Source organism: Manis pentadactyla, chromosome 12 (genome assembly GCF_030020395.1).
Source record: "Manis pentadactyla isolate mManPen7 chromosome 12, mManPen7.hap1, whole genome shotgun sequence".
NCBI classification, from domain to species: Eukaryota; Metazoa; Chordata; class Mammalia; order Pholidota; family Manidae; genus Manis; species Manis pentadactyla.
Window position 1 is genome coordinate 53,269,083 of NC_080030.1, and position 23,989 is coordinate 53,293,071.

The 23,989-nt window shown below is 44.7% G+C and overlaps 1 protein-coding gene across 3 annotated transcripts in view; it reads right to left on the minus strand.

Annotated features, from left to right (window-relative positions):
• ARFGEF3 (ARFGEF family member 3) overlaps positions 1 to 22,696 on the minus strand; it is a 159,986-nt gene extending 137,290 nt beyond the window's left edge. For 2 of the 3 annotated variants that reach the window (XM_057489159.1, XM_057489158.1), the window contains exons 1-2: positions 22,430 to 22,696; positions 13,510 to 13,561 (exon numbers count right to left, since the gene is read on the minus strand). In XM_057489159.1, coding sequence (XP_057345142.1) covers positions 13,510 to 13,561; positions 22,430 to 22,514 — 137 coding nt within the window. In that variant the 5' untranslated portion in view covers positions 22,515 to 22,696. The remainder of the gene's footprint in view (positions 1 to 13,509; positions 13,562 to 22,429) is intronic. The other variant, XM_036903684.2, reaches the window with a different exon arrangement.
• Between the last annotated feature and the right edge of the window lie 1,293 nt (positions 22,697 to 23,989).

A 23,989-nucleotide genomic window follows, 5' to 3' on the forward strand; every position in this document is an offset into this window, starting at 1 on the left:
TCTGTTTCACCAGAGTTACCAAATACTTAATTTAGAATGTCCTTCTCCTCATCCTACAGAAGAAATAGAAAGGACAACAAAACGCCCAAAAGGCAGCTATAAAAAAAAAAAACCGATGTCCAGGTTTGTGATAGCTGCCACATTCACCAGGCTTGTCTTCCTGTCCGGGCCCTAGGCTCCCACGGATTCCTTTAAAGAGGCTGTCAGCAAGGTTGTTTTTGGCTGTGAGCGACCAGAAATCCAACTCCCTGAGGGGCTTCCCCAAGGGGGCAGGTTGGTTCCCAGGTTAGGGAATTTGGTCTAACGTCACAGCTAAGAACCCAGGTTCTTTCCATTGCTCTGCTGACCTGCCCTGTGTGTGTGTCAGTCCTCTGGCTGGCTCCCCTTGCAGCTGCAAACAGAGCTGTAGGCACTCCAAGCATCATTTGAATGTGGTAAGTTTCAGAGGGAGAAAGGACTTCACCTTCATGAGGCTGAAGTGAGAGGCACCCCTCTCACGTCCCCTTCTGATACACCTGCTGCGGACATGTTCATGGCCAAACCAGACTATCAACGCCTGCTAAGGGTGGGCTCCTCTGGAGCACAGGGCTGATAATTAAGGTAGATCCTGATACCAGTCAGGTCCTGTTGGGGGCACTGGGTGTTTGGATGTTGGGAAGCCAACCAAAGGTCCCTGTTCCAGAGGAAAGGATGGAAGGCCCAGGGATTTACAAATGCCAACAGTTACCTCCTAAACTAAGAAAACCTCTGCATGTTTCTGCTAAAAATCCAAACCAAACTGTTACCTTTAGGCAGGTGTGTGTTACAGTATTACTGGAAATTTGGCTTCTTCCCCAGACCCCCAAAAGCCCATCAACAACCATCTTCATCATAGATTGCCACAAAAGAGGCCAGCTCAAAGAAATTTCTTGAGGCCATAAGTAAAAATGCAAGAGGAACAAACACTCTGGTAGAACAGCATTACATTCCAGTCGCCTTATTTCAGATGCCAGAATTTAAAATAAACATTTCGGTTTTAAAAGTGGAAAGGGTCTTGAGACAAAAAGTCTGAGAGCTGCTGCATTCATGGGACAGATGAATGGGTAATGAAAATGTGGCACATACGTGTGTCCAAGAATATTATTCAGCCTTAAAGAAGGATACCCTGCCATTTATGACAACATAGATGTACCTTGAGGACATTATGCTAGTGAAATAAGTCAGACAGAGAAAGACAATGCTGTATGATCTTACTTAAAAGTTCTCACCACATACACACAAAATAACTATGTGAGGTGATGGATATTAACTAACCTTACTGTGGAAATCATTTCACTATATATATATATATATATGTAAAGTCATCATGATGTACACCTTAAACTTACACAAGGTTATGTCAATGTCTCAGAAAAAAAAATACGTGTAAGTAACACAAAGGGACTTGAGCCAAGCCCCGTGGGCTGGAAGCTTCTCTCCTGCTCTAATGCTGAGGAGATATACAGGACAGAGGAGGTAAAACAGAGGCTCTCATCCTGGACAGGAGGCAGCATGCGAGCATGCTGAGCCCTTGCAGCAGAGACCAAGTCCATCTCCATGGCCTGCAATGGTGTCTCCAGATCTGCCTCCTCACTGGTTGGTCAATAATCACACTGGGAAAAGAAGACCCCTCACCACTTCCAGGGTCCATTTCTGTTCATAGAAGCTGACAGGCAACATGGCTAATTCAGGGTCCCAGTGGTCACCCAAGGGAGAACCAGGACTGGGTATCACCATTACCCGCTCCCCTGCCCCTCCACCACTGGTGTGCTCTTGGACAGGAGAGGTTGCACCTTGTTCCCCACCGTGTTCCCGGCATTTGGAACACTGCATGCCTTGCTCTGACTCCAAGCCCAGCACACCTGTCCTCCCTGCCGCCGCCTCTTCTACCAGAGCCCATAAACCCCTCGCACTGCCCTCCTTCCTTTCACGGCTCCACACCTGCGATTGAGATGTCGGCATTCAGGACTGAGAACTGCAAGGCAATCATCACAAACAAATATTTATAAAGGCGGCTGCTGTGCTGGGTTGCTCTGGCGCACACTCCTTAAACTAACAATTGGTTGCTTTCTTAATCAAATATCCCATTGACTTTACATTTCATCTATGTTTTATTATCTCTGAAATACACGAACACGTCCCTCCCCGTTTCAGCAAATGTCACTGTTAATGGCCTTGTCTTCCATATCCAGATTTATTGCAGAGTAGGAGTTAAGATCTTGCAGGGTGGATACAGCAGTCGTCCTAGCTCAACCTGGGTGCCCTTTCCCCAACAAAGCACAGATGGACACAGTTTCCCAGTTTCTTCTCTACCAACGGTCTCTGAAATAAGCATACAAAACCCCTTTTGTCTTTGCAGGGTTTTTCTCCCAGCTGGCAAAAACAGAAAAACAAAATGGCACTTACTAAGTAAAGAAAGCAATGGGGAAGTTACAGTTTCAGGGGAAAAAATGCCTTTGAAATACACAGTTCTTTCTGGACTTCATTTAATTAAAAATTAGCCCAGGTCTGCTCCCACTCTGAATGTGATCTATTATAGATGCATTCCTTTTGTTTAGGCCTAAAATAGAGCCCTACACTAAATTTGCGCTGGGTAATCCCGCGGGTTTGCTCATCTTAAACCTCTCTAAAGGAACCACCCTAGCTGCTCTCGGCTTCTTCTCTCAATCAAGTGAGCAGAAGCTCAGAGAGGTAAGGTTAGTTAATTACATAATTACTCAGGCTTCCCCAGTGGGTGCTCACATCAATTCCAGACTAGAGCCTCTTTTATCTTAAGGTCTCCTTCCGCCTTACAGAGAGGAAAAGTCAATTTAGGTCTTTTCCTGGCAAAGTCACGTATACACACTAATCTCAATAGCTCTAATAATTCATGGCTCTCTCCTTCAACTGAACATAGGACATCCCCTCTTTTAAAAGCTCTGGCTCCTTGGAAATTGCATTCAAAGTGGTTTCAACATGGCAGTCTTATCCCTACTCCTATATTAGAAAGTTGCACTCATGAATGAGCAGTGGCTAAACATAGCAGATTTCCCAAGAGTTTTCTTCAATAATGGTGCTTCAGCAAGTAATTTACTGCCTGAAATTTAGTTATTACATATCTCAGCTTTTCACATAAATTACAGGTAAGAAAAAACAAACTTCTGTATTAAATCAATAACAGGAGAGGTAATACCCCATAATGGGTTAAGCCAGTAAGTAAACTCGGGAGTCCAGCAGTCTTGACTCAGCCCCAGGCTGGCTTGAAAAGTCTGGCTGGCTACATAACGTCTCCGCTGCCTCACAGAAGAGCTGTCAGGATTGGGACCCCCAAGTATAGCAGCTAGCAGAGTCCCTGGCATCTAGCAATGATTTTTTTGGGACTCATAATTAAGTCCCAAGTTTAGCTGAGGAATATGAATCACTAGGGTTAAGCATGCTAAAAAGCATTATATTAACAGAGTACTGGATTATAAAATAGGGTAAAGGAGGTTGTCTGTGTCAATTTATTGGACTTGAAAAAGATACACCAGGGCAGTGTATGGTTACATAATCCACTGATTATACATCAACCACACATAAATATGCAGTAGAATAAAAACATGCTAAACATATGAAATATTTAATAAAGACATCCAAAGAAACTAAACGTGATTCTAGTCTTCACACTATGCCTTTCCTAGTAGAAAAGTTCTAAAGGGTGAAAAAGAGAGATACAAACACCTAACTGAACCATTTACATTGCTGAGTCGATGTGCCCAGGTCCCTACCCATCTCTTGAAATACACTTTTATAAGCCATCAATATAAATAATTTCTCAGAGGCATGCTTTGAAATGAAAGCAGGAAATTTGGACCTAAACTGCCTGTAAGACAGTTTAATTATGATAAACATGCACAGGATAACCCACACAGCAAAGGACAAAGAGGACTAAGAAAAAAAATCATGATGGGGCTGTTACACTTTTTCAAAATGGAATTATGTTTCCAACACTTCTCTTTAAAGCCAAGTGCTATGAAATAAAGAAAACAAATCCTTGTCACAAAGGTGAGAGGCCATGATTGTTTTTTGAACATGAAAAACATCTCATTCACATCCCAAAATGTCCCTCAAGCCCAGTATTGCCTACATCCTAGCTTGGGTGGGTTATGCACTTCTTTAATTGTCTGTATGTAAAAGTACTTCTAGGTCTGGGCCTATTAACAAGGAGCAGCTTTATAATTGAGAACTAATTGCAGGTCTTTCTTATCAAAAGAATAGAACACAAACACCATTAGGATTAGTTTACAGGCTGGCAGATAACACATTGGCAGAACAAGCTGTTTGTAAGTTAGAAAATAATACAGTGTTGTGACTTATGCTGTGTTGAAGGGTAACAGGAATACCCTGTCTTCCACAGCGACAGGGAAAGGAAAAAGAGAAACTAGATCTTCAGGGCACCTTGATTTTTAACACAGCTTTCAGCATCGCCACTGCTAAAGGTTTCTTCACTTTCCACGTCCTCCACGCAGATGAGTTTTGGTGGCTAACACACAGAAATGTCGTTCTGCTCACTTGTCTAGGGAAAGCATGATCTCAGGGGCTGGAACAGTTCGGGTTGACTCTAGGGCAAGTCTTTGTTTATTTAAATGGTCCTCACTAGCCCCCAGTAAGGTTGACAATATCTTCCTCCGTATGCCCTTTAATGGCTTACTGTGATCAAGAATTTTCAAAGACTGAAAATGAGCCAGGCTTAGACTAATGCAAGTGTCTGAAACCTATTCTTTTTTTTTTCCTTATTGCAGAACCAGCTAAAGATCAACAGAGTCAAAATTGACTTATATTTGCATGCCTCTGCAAAGAGAGGTCAGCTGTAGTTAGGAGGAAAGGCAGATACCAAGAAGAGATGAGACTTCAAGATGAATTTAAATCCAGGGAAAGCACAGATGTTTACAATTCACCTGGAATTATGTGGCAGCCTCATGAGAAGCACCTGGCCTGCACTTAGGCTAACAGCCTCCCTTCAGTAAGCACAAGTTGGAGAATTCTACACAGGCATCCTTTGCTTCCTCCTCCTGACAGTAGGAGGTCACAAGGGGAGCCCAACACTTCCCCATCAAACGAGAAATGTAGGAATAATGATGAGATAAAAACTGCCTGCCAAAAACTGCTATTGTGATTTTTGCCATCCTCATCCATTTAAAATTCCTTCCCAGTTGCTGTGGATATGTTATTTCTTCAGTTGAAAAACAAAAAATGTGCTCATCCTATAGAAGTTGCTTTGGAGTTCAAAGCATTGAACTAAAAGCACTAAAACAGACAAAACAGCAAAAAATCAGTTAAAGTAAAACCATACAAAGAAGGGAAGCTATTATGGTTGGTTCTCTCCAAGCCTAGATATTGATGAATGTGCTCCCATCCTTCATGAAAGAACAGTAGATTCCCAAATCAAGACAAGGAAGAAAATGTCAGCCTCTGAGCTGGAAGTATATGGAACAGATAGACAAAATGAAGCAGAGGGCTGGGCAGAGGCTCAGACAGGGTGGGGAGCACATACCCTTAAGGACAAATGGGAAGAACGATTGTTGGGATTCTCCTGGGAAATACAACTGGCAAGGGGAACGTAATTAGGTTGAGGATGGCTCTGGAAAATCACAGAGAAGGTAAGTGACAAGGCAGCTGGGCCATGCCTGGAGTAATGCCTGGGACTCTCCCACAGGGGCACTAAGACGGGCCTACTAGAGGTCTGCTGCCAATGGCTGCCCTTTAACAAGACAGCTCAAAGTTCCCTTGACAGTTTTATCTCATCTGTACCAGTCCTGCTATAAGTAACCTGGACTAAGAGAAAAGAAAAAGCCTGGATTGGAGCAGGATAGGAGTGGGGGTGAGACAGGGCAGGCAGCATGCCTCCTCCAGGTATGCCACATGCTCTTCATGGAACCTAGTGAGAGCTGAAAGCCTCGTATATTCAGAGTTATTGGACATAGGACATTAATCAGGGTACCAGTGGCTACCACCAACTCCCCACCCTGATCCTGTTAGGCTAGTGAGGGATTTGGCTGAGACAAGAGTGAGGGATTCAGGACTGTTCTGGCTGAGGTCAATGGACTGGGTATTGGGCTTCTGGGTCTCCTCTTTGGGACCTGCCCTTTTAGTCAATGAGATATTAGAAATTTTGCCAAAGTTGCGATTCCATTCCAGCATGGATTATTTCAAATACTGTTTTCTAAGAACCTAGGAGATGAGGGCACATGTCCCCTGGGATGTGCAATGCAGTCTGGAGGGGCAGCATCAGCCTATAAACATTTACAGGGCACTGAACAAGGGAATGAAAAGATGAGTAATGTATATATGTGAACTTCTTGAGGTGAGGGCCTAAGAACAGAACCCCTGAACAGCTATACACCTGACCAATAAGCACCATGAGAAAATGGTGTGAAATATCATGAGGGCAAAAAGGAAAGAAGAGTAACTTCTACCAACCAGAGCTCGGCCTCAAGGATAAGTAGGATAAGGAAGTGAGAAAGGCTGCCTGTTATAGGACACAGAGTAGACAACTGTGAGGAAGAGAGCAGCTCAGAAAATGTCCCCCTAGCGGTACAGTGCCCACATTGAGGGAGCTTTGGATTGCTCACCAAACACCTCAGAGCTGTTGTTTTGGCTAACGCTTTGGCATGCAGGAGGACAACTTACAAGAAGCAGGCTCCTGCAACTTATGAGATGAGCCCAAGAAGCAGGCTCTATTGCAACTTATGAGATGAGCTCTATTGCAACTATGAGATGAGCCCAGGGAGGGACTGGGCAATGCCTTCAGGAGAGCCCTAATGCACGTGGGAGAGGGGATCCTGGGAGTGGGGAGTGGTGGATAAAATGAAGGTTCCTATGGCCAGGATCCTCACCTGAACCTAAACTACTTGAATGATGTAACTGGCATGCTGCTAGACTACTGCTTCCATACCCGTAGGCAATAAGCTATTATTGACTGAGTCACTATATAAAGAGCTCTTCCCAGTGCTCTGGCAGAAGCAGAAATGGAGGATTGCAGACTTGCAGACTATTGGATGCAGATGTAATTCTAGTGCTCGACCTATTGCCGGGAGAACGAGCCGGGTAATATACCCTTTCACCCCACAAACATTCCATTGTCATTCATCAGTCTCACTGAATCCACAGTGAACTTGCATGGGGCTGAAACCCATCGACAAGACAGGGGTCTTACTAAACATGGCCTTGGTCATGGAAAAGAGCTGATTTCCCTGATGGCAGATACCATGGAGGTTCCACTCAAATCGGGACAGAAACCAAGATGCTTAGTTGTCTTGCCAGTGGGTTTCAGCCCTGGGTAAGTTCGCTATGGATTCAATGTGACCAAAGAAAATGACAGCAAAACATTCTTGGGGTGAAAGGGTTATACCCAACTTTATTTCCAGGTGGCAGATCAGTCACTAAAATCCCATTCACTCACAGCGAGTCTGCATGCAGCAAGCCGGTCTCTGCCTCTGGGCCCCTCTGTCCGCACAGCCATCCCACACAGCTGTCCTCTGGGCCTCTCTGCACAGTCGTCCCACACAGCCATCCTCTGGGCCTCTCTGCCTGCACAGCCATCCCACACAGCCATCCTCTGGGCCTCTCTGCCTGCACAGCCATCCCACACAGCTGTCCTCTAGGCCTCTCTGCACAGTCGTCCCACACAGCCATCCTCTGGGCCTCTGTCCTCAGCCTCTGCTCTGCTCTCCTGCAGCCTTGCAGCCCTGCCACCGTGTTGCGCCCAGAGCACTGGGCAGAGCTCTTTTTATAGTCAACAGTCATGTATTGCCCACAGGTGTACAGTAAGCTAGTCAACCAGGGCCAGGTGAGAATCCTGGCCACAGGAACTCTCATTTTATTCACATTAGTAAAAAATAGTGTGTGGAATCTGGAGGCAGAATAAAGCTTGACTTGAATGTGAATGGCCTCAGCATCTGTGAGAACTAACAGGATGCAGAGAGCTGGGCTGTACCTGGTGTGGAGTGAGTGAGGCTCTGACCCGGGCACAAAATATAAGGGAACACTGAGGAACTCAGTCAACAAGACGAGTGACATTTTACTGCCACATTTTAAAAACTCAAAAATAATGCAAAAATTCTATAATGAACAAAATACTAAAATTTTAAATGAAGACAGGTTCTAGTGCCTGCAGGCTAGGCCTCACTTGCCTCACCTGGTCCCAGTTCTGGGGGAGTGAACCTCTTGGAAATCTGACCAGGAAGATGGAGGTGTATGTCACAGAGCCAGGCAACTCAGCCATGCCGCCCAAAGCCAGTGGCCTAAGGTCTCCTGGCCTTGACCTGGGGGAAAGCATCATCCTTACAGATTTATACAGAGCTATGTGAGGGTGCCACAGCCACCATAATTTGAAGTTTCAAATCCACTGGAGAAGACAGCGGGCAGGGTGTTCTGACCCAGATGCCAGCCGAGGGACTGACCACTCCCAACCAAGACTCAGAAGCAGAAGTCCATTAGACAGGGAAGAACATTCCCTGGGAATGTACCAGCAGATCAAGAATGATCTGGATGGAAGAGGCAGTGACTGAAAACACAGTGGTAAAGAAAAGTCCGCAGAAGAGGCATGAGTTTCTTTTCCTTTCAACAAATAGGGTTGGATAAAATACAAGCTCTTTAACATTTCAGAGAGAAAAATGATCAAACAAATCTATGTATCAGTATAACCAAGCCAGTACAAGGACAGTGGGGCATGGATGGGGGTGGCCAATGTATCAACCTGCAGAAGCTAAAAATTAGAGGCTGTGGCATCTCCGGGTGAATGGAAGCCAGGAGCTCCCTGCCAGGCAAGGCTGGTGACAGTCTCACAAAACACAGACATCAGTCCTGAATATTCATAACAAAAACCACAGCAGCCCTAAAAATGCCACAAACGACCAGCTTATTTTGGATGTATCACTTGATACCTAAACCACAGGGAAAAAGCAGAGAGGTGGAGGAGTGACAGGGTGAAGAGGGAGGATGTTAGAGAACAGAAGACAGTTTTTTGTGTTATTAACTACTAACAGTTCTTGATCAGTAGCATCCAGGTCTTATTTATTACTTGGTGGAAAAACCAGTGGCTAACCACAATGGAGTCAGTGGCTAGTAGAGGTACTAGTCAGAGATATTTTGCCAAGTCTGTCACTATTAGGGAACAGCCTAAGTTGCTTTCTGCTTGTCAAACAAGGAGGTCGTGGAAATGATGATCCCAGTCTGGGAGAATGTGAGTGATCTTTCCTGAGCATAGGGACCCCACAATGGCCCACTAAGTCTCAGGTTTCACTCAACCCTGTGGAGGCGTGTGAGACCTGAAGCCTAAGACGAGGAAAAGAGAAGCAAAGACAAGGACAGCACCGGCTCCTCTGGGAGGAAATAGGGACTCTTAAACTCACCCCTAAGATCAAAAGCAAGACCAAGGACTAGGAGGTGGAGAGAGTTTCACATAACTACCTAATAACAAATTCAGAACTGTTCCACAGGACGGGTTCCCTGGACCTCTCTCCACCCCTGATACTGACTCTCACTGGGCGCTCTGCTTGAATTCCTATCCTGGTTGCTAATGCTCTCATCATATCAGCAATGACAGCGAGTATTTGTTCAATGAAAGAGCCTGGGGCAGAAACAAGCAATGCCTCTGTCTGCCCCTTAATTTCATCTAAAACGTTTTATTGTGGGTTTCTCCCCTACAAGGCCCTATGCATGACTGAATCCAGTCACCAGAGTCACTGAAATCATTCATGTGACACCTGAACAACTGTGTAAGTGTGTATAAGAAGCCCTCAGAGCAAGCAATGGCAAAAGAAAATATAATAGTACGACAATAGGTCTCTCAAGGCTTCGATTAGCTTCCAATTTGAGCTATCATACTGATGTACACAGTTGATCAAAACAATATTAGCAACTATCAGAATGTTAACATATTTGACATGAAAAGCAATCAATGGCAAGAGAAAAAAGAAAAACAGTACAGCAAAAGTATTTGAAATTTGAATTATTCCCTCTTGCCCTTTCCAAAACCTGTAATAACAAAATATCTGCAAATAATCATTTGTAGGTGATTATATAACAGAAATGGAAACTGAATCTGAATATAAAATAAGGAGAATACAAGAAATAGTTTTTGAATCTGGTTTCTTTCTCATATATTAAATATAAGCATAAAATAAGCATATAAAAATAAATAAATATAATTGAAAAAATTACTACATCTAAATTCTTATGAGCAAATATTTACAGTGACTAGCTTTTTATGAGCAGGTACTCAAACAACAGATGTCATTTTAAACATAACGACTGGACAAAGTGCTCTCTGGGTTTAAAAATGCCTGGAAAATGGATCAAAGGATTAAAGGAAGACTGATTCACAAGAAAGGGAAAAAAACCCATTATGGTGTATCTCCTTATTATATCACTTCCCTGATAATAAAGGGAAATAGTAAATTAGACTAATATTGATTAAATAACTCTTTTTGTTCTAATTATGGCTTCTTCCCATACCCTAAAAGAGGCTTTACAAGGCTCCCAACAACTGTGAGCCATAATCAAACTGAAACCTTCTTATATGTATAAAATTTGACAATAAATTTACATTTGCTGCCATATAACAGTGTTTGCCAGCTATGTATGTCTTCATTCTCCTCCCTCTGAATATAAAACTTTTGAGTGCAAGGCTCACATCTGCTATGTCTCACTTGTATGGTTCAGTTCTCTGTGTAAGAATGCTGACAGACCTTACTCACACCTGGAATACAAGAATGCATAATCTCTTAATACACAAGGATGCATCACCAGCTATTTATCACTGGGATAAACACTCCGAATTATATGCTAATAATGGTGAAGATTTATAAAGACACCTATGTACATTCATTCACAGTTCCTCGTTTGGCATTCCTCCCACCAATTTTGTGCCTACCTCCTATGGGCTGTACAAGGTGGCAGACTGGCACTGGGGTAAATCTCAAGGCCATGGATGAAAGTCAAGCTACGTGGCTAAATAGGGACCAAACATGTTTAGGCCCATTTAACACTGTATTGTCTCCAACTCATCTGGCCACAAATGCACAACAAGAGCTGGAAAATACGGGTTGTTTTTTGATGAACATTCCCAACCACTGGGCCAGAAACCTCTGCTGGTATCACGGTCACCTTCTTGCCCCGCCACTAAGGGCAGGACTTTTATCATACCCAGAACCACGGAAAGCCCTGGGGTAAGGTTCAACAACTCTCTGGACTTGGAAATGACCTTCAGAGCAGTGTCAAACTTTTTTGCTCAAAAACACGCTAAGAAAACTTTAAGATTCTGTTTTTCCCATATTTTAAGTTGACATTTAAATTTCTTCATTATAATCTTAATTGCAAAGGCTATAATTCTGGCATATTGGAATTTTTAAATTTTTAAGTTAAAACTTATCACTGACATAAATGTATCTAAATGATGTCTACCTACCACACCAATTTGAAAAGCACCTTCATCCATCAAAAAAGTATATGAGCAAATTTTATAACAGTAAAAATTGCTGCATTGTTCTCCTTTCTCCTTGAATTTGTATTTCCATTCCACTTCCCTAAAGAATTTTCTCTTAATATGTTGTAATGCTTGTGAGGCTTTTATTAATTTCCTGATTCTATTTTTCTATCACAAAAAAATGTGCATAAAGTGCTTTTTAAAAAATTTCCTGTGGCCATAAGGCTTAAAAATGTTCAATTTTCTTCTGTTTGAGGTATCATTACTAATGCACACAACTGATGCAAACATTAGTAATTATTTATAAGAATGTTAATATAGTTAACATGGGAAGTACAATTTTGTTGGAAATGCATTTCTAAAGACATGGATAGGGCCTGTTTATTTTTCCCCTCAATTAGTTCATATACCTATAGCAATATTCCTTATTGCTATAATAAAGTGGGGTTTAACATCAATTTTTTTCATCTACATACATTTCAGCAGTAAGAAACCTTATTTACATAAATAAGGGAATGAAGGAGATTTACTATCAAAAACCCTTTTCATCTATTTTCTTATAACTAGATTAGGACCTCCCTCAGTCTTACTGAAAGCTAAAAAGAAAAAACAAACTTGCAAAAAGATGTTTGCTCTGGTCATTATATTTATCCCCTTTACCAACACAGACACCAATATTACCATAGTCCTTCTGTGTGGGAAGCGATTTTTGTATCCCAAGAACACAGCACAGAGAGATTTGGGGTGGGAAGGGTAATCGCTGTGCTTTCCTTTGTCAGGAGGGAGAAGGGTGATGATAAAAGGTGAGGTACAAAAGGAGATGTGACAAATCAGTTTTAAGAAAGGGCACCCTTAGAAGCTGGAGGCCAGGAAATTATCTCCCTTAAACCATCCATGATTTTGTTTTTCTTCATTCTCCTTTGTGCACGGATGGATACCCCAGCTGAACACTGTAGGCAAGAATATTGCTGCCAGACAGTCTATCCCTTTAGAAGCTTTACACACACCAAAGTACACTCAGTTTGATTAACACATGAGTTCTCTAAGAGATATCAGCATGTAGCAGATACTAAAGGAGAGGTAATAAATTTTTTTAAAAAGACAGAAACATAATTCTTGTTCGTTCTACTTGACAAGAGAGAAAATACCTAGTAAATCATAATGTCCTGACAATACAGAAACTATACTCAACAGAAGACTATAAATTCAATATTTTTAATTATGTCAAAAAATCTGGAACCATCCAAATGCCTAGTAATAAGAGAACTATAAAATAAAATTATGTTATAGCAGCCATATAATGGAAGAATATGCAATTTTTTACTTTGAAGAACATAATTGACATTCAAAAATATTCTTACGATGATAACTAAAAAAACAAGCAGGAAACAAACTTGTAAAAAAATTCATATTAATTTGTAAAAATGTGTGTGTGGGAAAAACATGTCTGTTCAGAAAATCTATTAAACTTGTTTTCAGTAGTTATTCTCAGTGGTGTAACTATGGGCAACTTTATTTGTTCTTTCCAAATTTCTTTCAAAAGGCATGTATTTCTCTCATGATAGGGAAAGGGTGAAAAGTGAGGAAAGTGGGGAAATAGGTTCACTGACTCAGGGCTGCTGCATGTGGCCACAGAGTTTGTGAGATGTGTCCAGCCAAGGGGCTAGTAGAAGCTTAAATCCACTTGCTATGGGGCTGCTTTCCTCCAAAAGGGGTACCATTCCCCATCTGCAGTGGAAGATATTGTCCACTGTTCACATCCTCCCTTAAGTTTTCGTCATTTTTCTCCTTGACCAATTTTAACCTTTCACCCCTTACTTCAACAGCTGGTTCCTTTGGCTTACTTGACTTCACACACTCCACAGACAGGTGGAAATTAGTGCAGTCAGGTTCCTATAATGCTAACCTCATGAAATATCCCAATTCACGGGTGCAGAAAAGCCATCCATCAGCAAGTGAAATGTGGCAAGCAAAGGAGATTATCCAGGCCTTCAGGAAAACACAGTGGGCAGTGTTTACTTCCTATACAACTCCAGTTGTCTTACCTCAGCAAGTGTGGAGGGATCTTGACGATGGTATCTACACCACCCAGGGTTTCTGAAAAGGAAAATTACAAAGTTAAAAACAAATATGTAAAGACTGAGAATCTGCATTGTACATAAACTTCACTATTAGCTTCTTTTTTCCCTGTGTCTTGTCAATGGGTTTCAGCCCCAGGCAAGTTCACTATAGATTTGGTGAGGCTGAATAATGACAGTGGAACATTCTTAGAGTGAAAGAGTTTATACCCAACTTTATTCCCTTGGTGGCATGTCAATCACTAGAATCATATCCACCTCAGAGCAAGTCTGCATGCAGCAAGCTAGTCTCTTCCTCTGAGCCTCTCTGTGCCCCGCAGCTATCTCAGTCTCTCTCCTCAGCGCTGCCACCACTCCAGCCTCTGCTCTCCTGCAGCCATGCAGCCCAGAGCACTGGGCAGAGCTCTTTATATAGAGTCAGTAATAACGTATTGCCCACACGTGTGCAGTGAGCGAGCCTACCAGGGTCAGGTGAGAATCCTGGCCTTAGGAACTTTGATTTTCTCTACACCCTTTAAATTCCTATAATTAGAAATTTGTCCATTCTTAATTATCTATATACAAGTCATCTGTACTTAAAAATCCTTCTCCATTGATAGCCCCAGAAATTTCCTCAGAAAAGGTTAAAAATTAGGATGCACTTCTTTATAGAGACACTGTGATATAATGATTTATTAGAAATACATATGTTATATTTGGTCTTCATTTCCAGTTCCTGAAAAAGCTTCAGAACCATAAAGGTTAAATGGGTGTTGTTATTAACGAAGGTGACTCTGGATCCCACCCAAGGTCAGAGTTTGGAGGCCGATGGGACCAGCCATGTGATTAGAGGGTTGGAACTTCCTGTCCCCGCACCTCTGGAGAGGGGAGGGGCTGGAGGTTGAATCAGCCAGTGGCCAATGACTGAGGCAATCATGACTAGGTAAGGAAGCCTCTACAAAAGCCCAAGTGAAGAGCTTTTTGGCTCCTCTTCCCTTTCCAGGGAGCCTCCATGAATGGGGAATCAGAACGAACTCAGGCCCCAAGCTCCAGGAGGACAGAATCTCCTTTGTTCGGGTCCTCACCCCCTGTCACTTCTTCATCTGCTTGTTGATTTGTATCCCGTATCAGATATCCTTTAATAAACTGGAAAATGTAAGTAAGTGTTTCCCTGAGTTCTGTCAGCTGCTCTGGCAAACTAATCAACCTAAGGAAGAGGGCATGGGAACCTACAATCTGTAGCCAGTTAGGCAGAAGTGCAGGTAACAGCCTGCGGGGTCCAGCCCGAGTCTAGGGGAGTCATGGCATGGAGGGCAATCTTGTGGGACTGAAGCCTCAGCCTGTGGAATCTGATGCTGTCTCCAGTTAGTGTCAGAACTGAGCTGAATTATTGGACCACCTGCTGGTATCGGAGAACTGCTTGGTGTGCGTAGGGGTGGAGAGTAGGGAGCATGTTGGAATTGGGTCCAGGAGCCCTAATTTAGACACAGAATGAACAGTTAAATTCCTAACCTGAAGCAGAATGCCAACTTAATCAAGTTACAGTTAGCTAAAAAGCTACATTCTTGCAATAAAAATTGAGAAAAGAAAGGTATTTCCTTGAAAATACTGTCTCAGTATCCTTACACAGTAACTTGTGAGAGACTTTCAAGTTCACAAAGCACTTTATGCATCATCTTTATTCTCACACATATTTATGACATGGTAGATTAAACTTTTTAATCACACTATAGCTGGGGACACTGACTTGAAGGCTCAGCCCCAGATCTCCCTAATCCAACCTGGAGGTTCAACCCTTTACCATTGTTGTTGGTTATTTACCCTACTGCTGTCTCCCATTGTAGTGGTAATTAAACAGTCACTATTTGCTTCCCCCAAAAAACCTGTTCTATCTCAGTAGCTTTAACCAGTCTGCATCCACTTCCAGTGTGGCAGGGGTGGTGGTGGGCTTCTGACCAATCGGCTATAGGTTGAAAGTTCCAAAGACCAACCCCTCCCTGCGTTTGATTAATTTGCTAGACCAGCTCACAGAACTCAGAGAAACATTTTATTTGCTAGATTATCAGTTTATTCTAAAAGGATGTAACTCAGGAATGGCCAGATGGATGAGATGCATAGGGCAAGGTATGGGGAAAAGGCACAGAGCTTCTGTGCCCTCTGAGCATGCCATTCTCCTCAACCCCCCCCCCCCCATGTTCTCACCAACTCAGCTCTCTGAACCTCATCCTTTTGGGGTTTTTTTTATGGAGGCTTCATAACAGAGACACAATTGATTAAATAATTGGCCACTGGCCATTGTGTCAACCTGCAGCCTCTGTCCCCTCCATGGAGTTTGCGCGTGGGAATGAAAGTTACAACCCTCTAATCTCACCGTGGGTTCTCCTGGCACCCAGCCCCACCCTTAGAGGTGGTCCAAAGTCATTTCATGAGCATAAAAAAGACACCTTTAAGGCTCTCTTCACTTAGGAAACTCGAAGAGTTTTAGGAGTTCTGTGCCAGGAACATGGACAAAGACCAAATATATATTTCTTATTAGAAATCCCAATAACACAAACTCCAACTTGTCTTATTTTTTCAGCTGAAACTGTGTGTTGATTCTCTCTTCACTGCTTAGAGTCAACAAGCCCTGTCAATTGGAACCATTTTCATGGTTGGGGAAGGAGAAACATCTCTCCCAACTCTGCTAAGAGATATGAGGGAAAAATGGACACCAAATGTGTCCCTGAGACTCAGGGGTAAGAACAGGCCAAAACATGATGACAGAACCTGAGCCTCTCGCACCAGTGGGGCCAAACGGGGTGTGAGCAAGACAATCTGTAAACAGAGAGCTGGGATCAGTGGGGTCAGTGGTGCTGTGGCCACAAGGCTGCAGGAGGAAGTGTAAGAACTGAGGTCAGGCCTAAAATGACACAGGATTACAGGAACGCGAAGCCCTGAGTAGCAGGTGCGGGGAGCAGCTCAAAGTCCCGGCAGTAAGCAGGGCAGGACCAGTGCCCTGGACGACTTGATGCTACTCCCCAAGGGGAGGTTCTGACACTTAACAACCAAATCGTTGCAGTTTTCCTCATCAGATAAAGGGGTTTACAGTCAACTCAGGATGTGCAACTGTGCCTGACTCTACAGCTGCTAAGAAAGAGCTAGAAAAAAGGGAACAGTGTAAGGGAAGTCACAGAGCAGCCACAGTGAGTCTGTGTCATTGAAGTGAAGATGCTGAGTAGGTAGCTGTGACAATAGAAAAGGACCTGGCCCTGTTCAATGTTTCATAATGATCAGCAGCCGTTATGGCCTATTGGGTTTTGAAATGTCTTGTGAAATCAATCTGACTGGGTCTGTCCCCTGTGTCTTTACCAAACAGTTTTATTTCATCCCTGGTGTTGCTTATTTGATGACTGAGGCTGTAAAGATTTTCATTTGTTTTTATTAATCACTTGGCTGAGGCGGTGTATCAGCCATCAGGAGCACAGCCTCTGGAGTTAGCCTTCTTGGTGATAATCTTGGCTTCAGAATTAGCAGCTGTGTGAGTTTTAGGTTTTAAAGACCCTTCCCCACCTCTTTTTGGGACAGCCAGCCTGAAGATTTTTTCTTCAGGGCTGTCTCTTCTGCTCGAGCACAAGTCCCATTAAAGCCTTGTCCAAGCCAAAGGCAGATGTTAAGTCTTCTAGCATGCAGAACCCCAGGACCCTAGGTTTGGGTGTCAGAGCACCAGTGTAGACTAGAGATATGAATGCCGGCAGCACATTCTGAAGCTGCAGGTATGACCATGTGTCTTGCCAATGGGTTTCAGCCCTGGGTAAGTTCGCTATGGATTCAATGTGACCAAAGAAACTGACAGCAAAACATTCTTGGGGTGAAAGGGATACACCCAACTTTATTTCTAGGTGGCAGGTCAGTCACTAAAATCCCGTTCATTCAGAGTGAGTATGCATGCAGCAAGCCGGTCTCGTCCTCTGGGCCCCTCTGTCCTCACAGCCATCCTTTGGGCCGCTCTGTCCACACAGCCGTCCCACACAGCCATCCTCTGGGCCTCTGTCCTTGGCACTGCCACTGCTCCAGCCTCTGCTCTGCTCTTCTGCAGCCTCATAGCCGTGCCACCGTGTTGCATGCAGAGCACTGGGCGGAGCTCTTTATATAGAGTCAACAGCCATGTATTGCCCACAGGTGTGCAGTGAGCCAGTCAATCAGGGCCAGGTGAGAATCCTGACCACAAGAACTCTCATTTTATCCACACGATGTTCAACTCCAGTAAGGCTGGTCAGACGGCAAGAGACCTCAGGGCTAACTCTTGTGTATCTCAAAAATTTGGGAAAGGCACGAGGAAAGGAGCAGGAGCTGGGGCTGGCAAAGGAGACAGAGCAGCTCCAGAGGCATGATAGAAATTGGCAGGGTGTGGTCATGGGGGCAAGGGAAAGGGGGTTCCCAGTATGTTCAGTGTGGCTGGGGGGACCTGTAAGATGAGTGTGAGAACAGTCTGCCAGACTGAGGGCTGTGTTCCTTATTCTTCACTGAGAACTGTTGGAATGAGAGAGGCAAAGTCAGATCAGGATGAGTGAAAGAGTGAGCAGAAAGTAAGGACATGGGCATGGTCCTCAAAGGTACTTCTGAAGTTTGACTGTGAAGGTGACTGTGGCTGGAAGAGAAGTGGGTGGGAAGATAGAAGGAATGGTAGTTGGACAGAATGTCTTTCCCTGCCTGGCATTCCAGCCTCTGATTTTCTTTCTCCTCTCCTCCATTTTCCAGATCCATTCTCTGAGTCCCTGATATATGTAAAATACTACAAGCTTCTACAATGACAGCATGGTCCTTTCCCGTTGTATGCTCTGTTGCATTCTGCCACTCCCAGGCCACGAGCCTCTGGGACCGTCAGTTCTTAGAGGAACTATTGTTCTCAGGCTCCCACAAACTGATCCTTTCCCTATTCCTTTCCACTCCCTAGTCAGGCCATTTCCTCCCTGACAAAAAAAATATCTAACGACCTGATTGTTTGAAATATAGGAAAGATACATATATATTCCTTGCCAACTATTATGTAACCATTAGGAAAATTAATTTTCAGAGAAGTATTCATGAAAAAGTAGAAGAAAACAATAAAGTTAGAAAACAATTAACAATCTAAAGCAAAACTGAAGGAACAAAACAGCAGCAGACTCACAGACTCCAAGAAGGGACTAGGGGTTACCAAAGGGAAGTGGGTGGGGAGGGTGGGGAGGGAGGGAGAATGGGATTAAGGGGCATTATGATTAGCACACATAATGTAGGGGGGTCACAGGGAAGGCAGTATAGCACAGAGAAGACAAGTAATGACTCTGTAGCATCTTACTATGCTGATGCACAGTGACTGCAATCGGGTGTGTGTGGGGGTACTTGATAATGATTGAATGTAGTAACCACAATGTTGCTCATGTGAAACCTTCATATGATTGTATATAAATGATACCCTAATAAAAAAAATTATCAGGCATGCAAAAAAACACAATCTGCCAAATACAGAATCACCTTGCAGAAGGGAAATACTCCCAAACATGATGAGTGTTTTCTCTGGGTGCTGAGATTACAGGTGATTGAAATTTTTTCTTTATATTGTTTGAATATTTGTCAATATTCCAAAATGAATACACAAACTTTGATCACTAGAAAAAAAAGGTGAATATCACTTGAAAACCAAACAAGTCATTAATGTGTTAATTTATTTATTGCACATCTGCCTGTCATATTGTAGGTGCAGAAACCATAAAGAAGCCAGAGTGGTAGTCCCTCAGCTCAAGAAGCTCCTGCCCACTCTGACGTTGGCTTTTGGTTGACTGGCATCCAATCCCCTGCCTTCTGAAGCACCACCTCAGTTTTGTTTTGAGAAAACCACCCTTCCCTGACTCTGGGATTTCAGGGGGCCTTGTAGCATAGGTCTAAGTCAGTCAGCCCACTTGCTTCCTTAGTGAGAGGACGGGTTCCGGGATACACATGACCCATCAGGACAAAGCCACAACATGTGACACCAGGACTGGAAGAGCCCCCCTCTCTTGAGATGAGCCAATGATGGGTCAAGTGGAAAATGGCCCTTTCCCCTGTGATGGCCTAAGTGTGGAGGTGACGCCTCTCTGTGACAGTCTTAGTGGGAGATGACTCCTCTTCTGTGATGCTCTAAATGTCATTGTGACCCCTTTTTCCAATAATGGTCTAAGTGGGCTGATGTCCTTTTCTCATGAGATTGGTCTATAGGTGATGATTCACCAGCCCAAAGCTGTGGAGACTCATTCAGAGCACATTAGTCACCACAAAAAAGCAAAGCATGCTCCTTAAAACTGCATAATTCCTGAACCAAACTCAACCCACAGCTAGCCTTCAAAGGGATATTTAGTTAATAGAGTGAATAAATTTTATTTTACTTAAGTTAGCTTAAATTAGTTGTTTTAGTCTGTTGAATCCAACATATTTCTCAGTTATCCTGCTCCTAGAAGAGCAGCTGTGCACACAATCAGCCATAATCCATAGTAGCAGGTCATGAGGGGTAGGACTCTGAACCCAGATGAGCAACTGATTTGACTGAGGAGCTCAAGGACTGTTTTCTTAGGTGCATTGTTTTCCTACATACACAAAGAAAAACAGAATTCCTGGCAGAAGGACTAGATGAGCAAAGGCACAGAAGTGTGTAGTGTACAGCATGTTCAAGAAAGAATTGTAGTTACTGGAGATGGGGGTACCCTTGGTGGGGGAGCAGTAAGAAGGAAGGAGGGGACTAGATTCTGAAGAGTGTTCTGAAGAATTTACACTTAAATCTATAATATTATAGGCATTGAAGAGTGCAAGTGTTTTATAGTAAAAAAAATGGTGGAGTAGTTGAATGTGGATTCAGGAGGGAGAGAGAACAGGGAACCTTATCTTTATGCCTTTGTTTATGCTGTATTCTCCAACATGCCCATCGAACAAACTCCTTACGGGAGGAAGCATTTTATTCACCCTTACATCCCACTGCTCTGTACAGGGGTCTTAATAAATGTCTGCTAAATAAATAAGCAAAAAAGAGGAACCCAAAGCTCATCCATTCTTCGGTCCAATCCACTTCAAAAGCCCTACCGGCTCACATCAATTCCCCCCACCACACACACACACACACTCTGGACCCCACATTATCACCTCTTCTTTGATCTGTTTTCCTGGCTTATTCATGCCAACCTGCAAATGAATGCCCTGTGCTGTTATTTAACTATTGCATATGCTTACATCTCCCATTGGTAGCCAGAGAACAGTCACTGGGAAAGGAATCACATCTACTCCTACAGTCAGGCTGGACCCCAGACTCAACTCAAATCACTGACCTGCCTCCTCTCTGGGCTTCCCAGGTGGCATCAGGGACCTAAACTCAACAACACTGCAGTGTAACTTAACAAGACGTTCAGTATCAAAATTCAAACATTAAAACCACTAGGTTACTCCTCTTCTCCCTGTTATCTAAATCTACTTAACTTACAGCAAAATAGTAATGAATACGAGGAATGGCATGTTTAGAACACAACTGAGCCCTGCTTTATTATGTTACCCAGCCATCTGTGACCCCTCATTAGCAGAATCTCTAAATCACTCTGCTGAATGACAATGGAAATACAAAAACAGTACTGTGGCTTTAAGAGCCTGGCTGCTCACTTACATATCTGGTCCATTTTTCTTCAACAGTAAACAAAACGGTCAAGTTCTGGTTCTGCCTACCTGACACACTTCCTAGACAATATTCTAGAAAATCTTGTGATGACAGGCAGATGTAAAATAAAAATGATGTTGCTGTGATTGTACACTCACACATAAATATACAGGAATTCAGACCTTCTAAATATTAACTCTAAATGACTCTAAATAACTAAATACTACAGTCACCTAAAACACCATCAGAATTCTACATTTAGTAGAAAACCCTCTAGTGGCACTTCTTGGTCTCTTTTCAGACTGCACCACACTACAGTGTCATGACAAGCACTGGCTGATTTTTGGTTGAGAGAGAAAGGGATTCAATTTTATTTTTTAATTGAATAGCAACTGAGGAATCACATGCAGGCTTGGGCAAGGCCTGGGGCCCACAGAGCTGTCCTGGATCTTCCTTTGCCTTTCCTTTTCAATAAGCATCGCTGTCCCCCAAAGTATTCTCCTGATTTCTTTTCATTCCCATCCAGACAATTGTGATCGCCCAAATTCTTGACTAATTGACACATCTTTCAGTTCCCTCTGAGGCTGAGTTCTACAACCCAGCTCTGGTGGGAAACACAAATTTGCTAACTGGAACTTGTTTCACTGCTTGCATAGCTCATAAATCTAAAATCCCATCCGTCTAAAGGGCAGACCACAGCAGAATTGCAGAGGTAACACAATCCCACCCATATGTTGTTATTTTTCACGTACAAGAACCATGAAAGCTAATACTTAACAAGGTGGCTTCTATCAGGAAAATCAAATTAAATAAGCCCTTCCACCCGGTTACACTCGCCAATGTTTCGAGATTGGGGTTGATGGTTCAACTCCCTCTCCCTCTCAGGCGCGTCAGAATCAGGCCCCAGGATTCGCACTAGCTGGTGGTCCAGACTAACTCGTGGATGGGTGACCGTCATCCAGCGGTGCTGGGGTCTGCGGAAGGGAGCCGCCCCGCGGGGAGGTCGGCGGGTGCCCGTTTAGGTTTGGAAGAAGATAGAGACCAGAGAGGAAGAGAATGGATGTCAGCAACCCGAACCCAAACCCTCATATTCTACATCAATTCACCGAGGCAACTCTCGCAACTGCGCGAAATGCCATCTGTAACAGCTGCCCGGCGAAAACCCCCACGGAGAGCGGCCGTGTCAGCCTCGGTCCGCAAGGCCCTCCGGCGGCGGCGAGCCAGGGGTGGGCGCCCGATCGGCCGGCAGGTGCCAGGCGCCCCGCTCCGTGCGCTTACCCAGGGCCCAAGTGCAGCTCTCTTTGATGGCTTTGTACTTGCTCCCGGACGCTTCCTTCTGCAGCTTCCTCAGGATCTCTTCCATCTTGACCTTCGCAGGGACCCGGCCGCCAGCAGCGAGATGAGCGCGCGCGAGGCTCGGCGGGGGGACGCTGCTGCCTGGCCCTGGGCGCCTAGGCGGCCGCTGCGCTCCCCCCGATCCGCGGCCCCCGCGCGGTGGCTGATGAATCACGCCCGCTCCATGCCGCGGCCACGTCAGTCCCGCCGCCCCGCCCCGCCCGGCGCCCCGCCCGCCCGGGTCAGGTGCGCTCCGCGCGCGCGGCGGCGGCGGGAGGCCGCGGCTCTGGCTCTGGCGCCGTGGCGGGTCCGGGAGCGCGAGTCTTTGCGGAAAGGTGGAGGCGGATGTCCTGAGCTGGCTCGCCGGCCGGGCGCTGGCCGGGCTCGGCCGGAGGCAGCGTCTGGTCGGAGGCGAGCGGGGAGGGGCCTCGCCGCTGTCCTCCCGGCGCCCCACGTTGCGGCGCGGCTCGCAGAGCTCTCTGCGCGCTGGGGCCTCGGGCCCGCTGCACACCGCGGGCCGTGAGATCGCGACCCAAGCTAATGACACGGCTCCTCTGGGCCATCCTGTTCGAGGCTCGGGCGCTACCTGGGAAGGGACGGTGACTCTGCCCAAAAGTACTGAGCGCTCCCTCGTGTTGGTTAATTTCCCCATTATACACACTAGGAAACAAAGCCCAGAGAGGCTGAGTTACTTCTCAAACCTCCGACAACTGGACTCAAAACACATCCTGGAATCCAAAACCCGTTTAAAAATTCTTTCCTTCTTTTCCCTCCCTCTCTTGAACTGAATTGTTTTCCTCTGCAAAAGGGGGGCACGCAGGGACCCACGCCTCAGAGGCCCATCTAACTTGCGTGGGGGTGGGAGAGGGTGGCCGGGGACAGCTTCGCCGACGAAGAGCCCCTCGGCTGATCGTGGTTCGCAGACGTGCGCGGCCGGCAGGGGAGGCCGGGTGCGGAAGGCAGTGTGAGTCGGGGCCTCAAACCTTGAGGGAGCAACCCGTGCTTCAGAAACTTCCAAGTCCGGAGGACTTGGCATGGCTGTTGGAGAAAAGAAGGAGAGGAAAGCAGGAATTTTACTCGGAATCTCATTTTCTCTGTTGGGAAAGCCGCGATTGGGAGCTAAGAAAGGATTTTAAGCATATTCAATTTATTTTAGAAATGTAACTGTAGTGGTAGTGAGGAAGATACATTGCAGAGAAGGCTGACAGCTGGCAGAACAGTAAGAAGATTCTACAGGGATCGACAAATAAGGCCAATGGCAGGTGGAAAGGAGCAGAGGAAAATATGGCAAAAGATATTTAAGGAGAAGCAGCAAGGGATTTACTGACTAGGTGGGGTGGTAACATATGGGATAGCCTCCAGGTTTCTCATTTCAGAAAATGGGAGGATGGTGCTCTAACCTTCCAAGCTGAAGAGAAGGAGAGAGGGTTTGGAATCCGGGGAGTGTATGAGTACAATTTGAAACATTTTCAAGTTGAAATGATATCATGAGATACCCTCTGG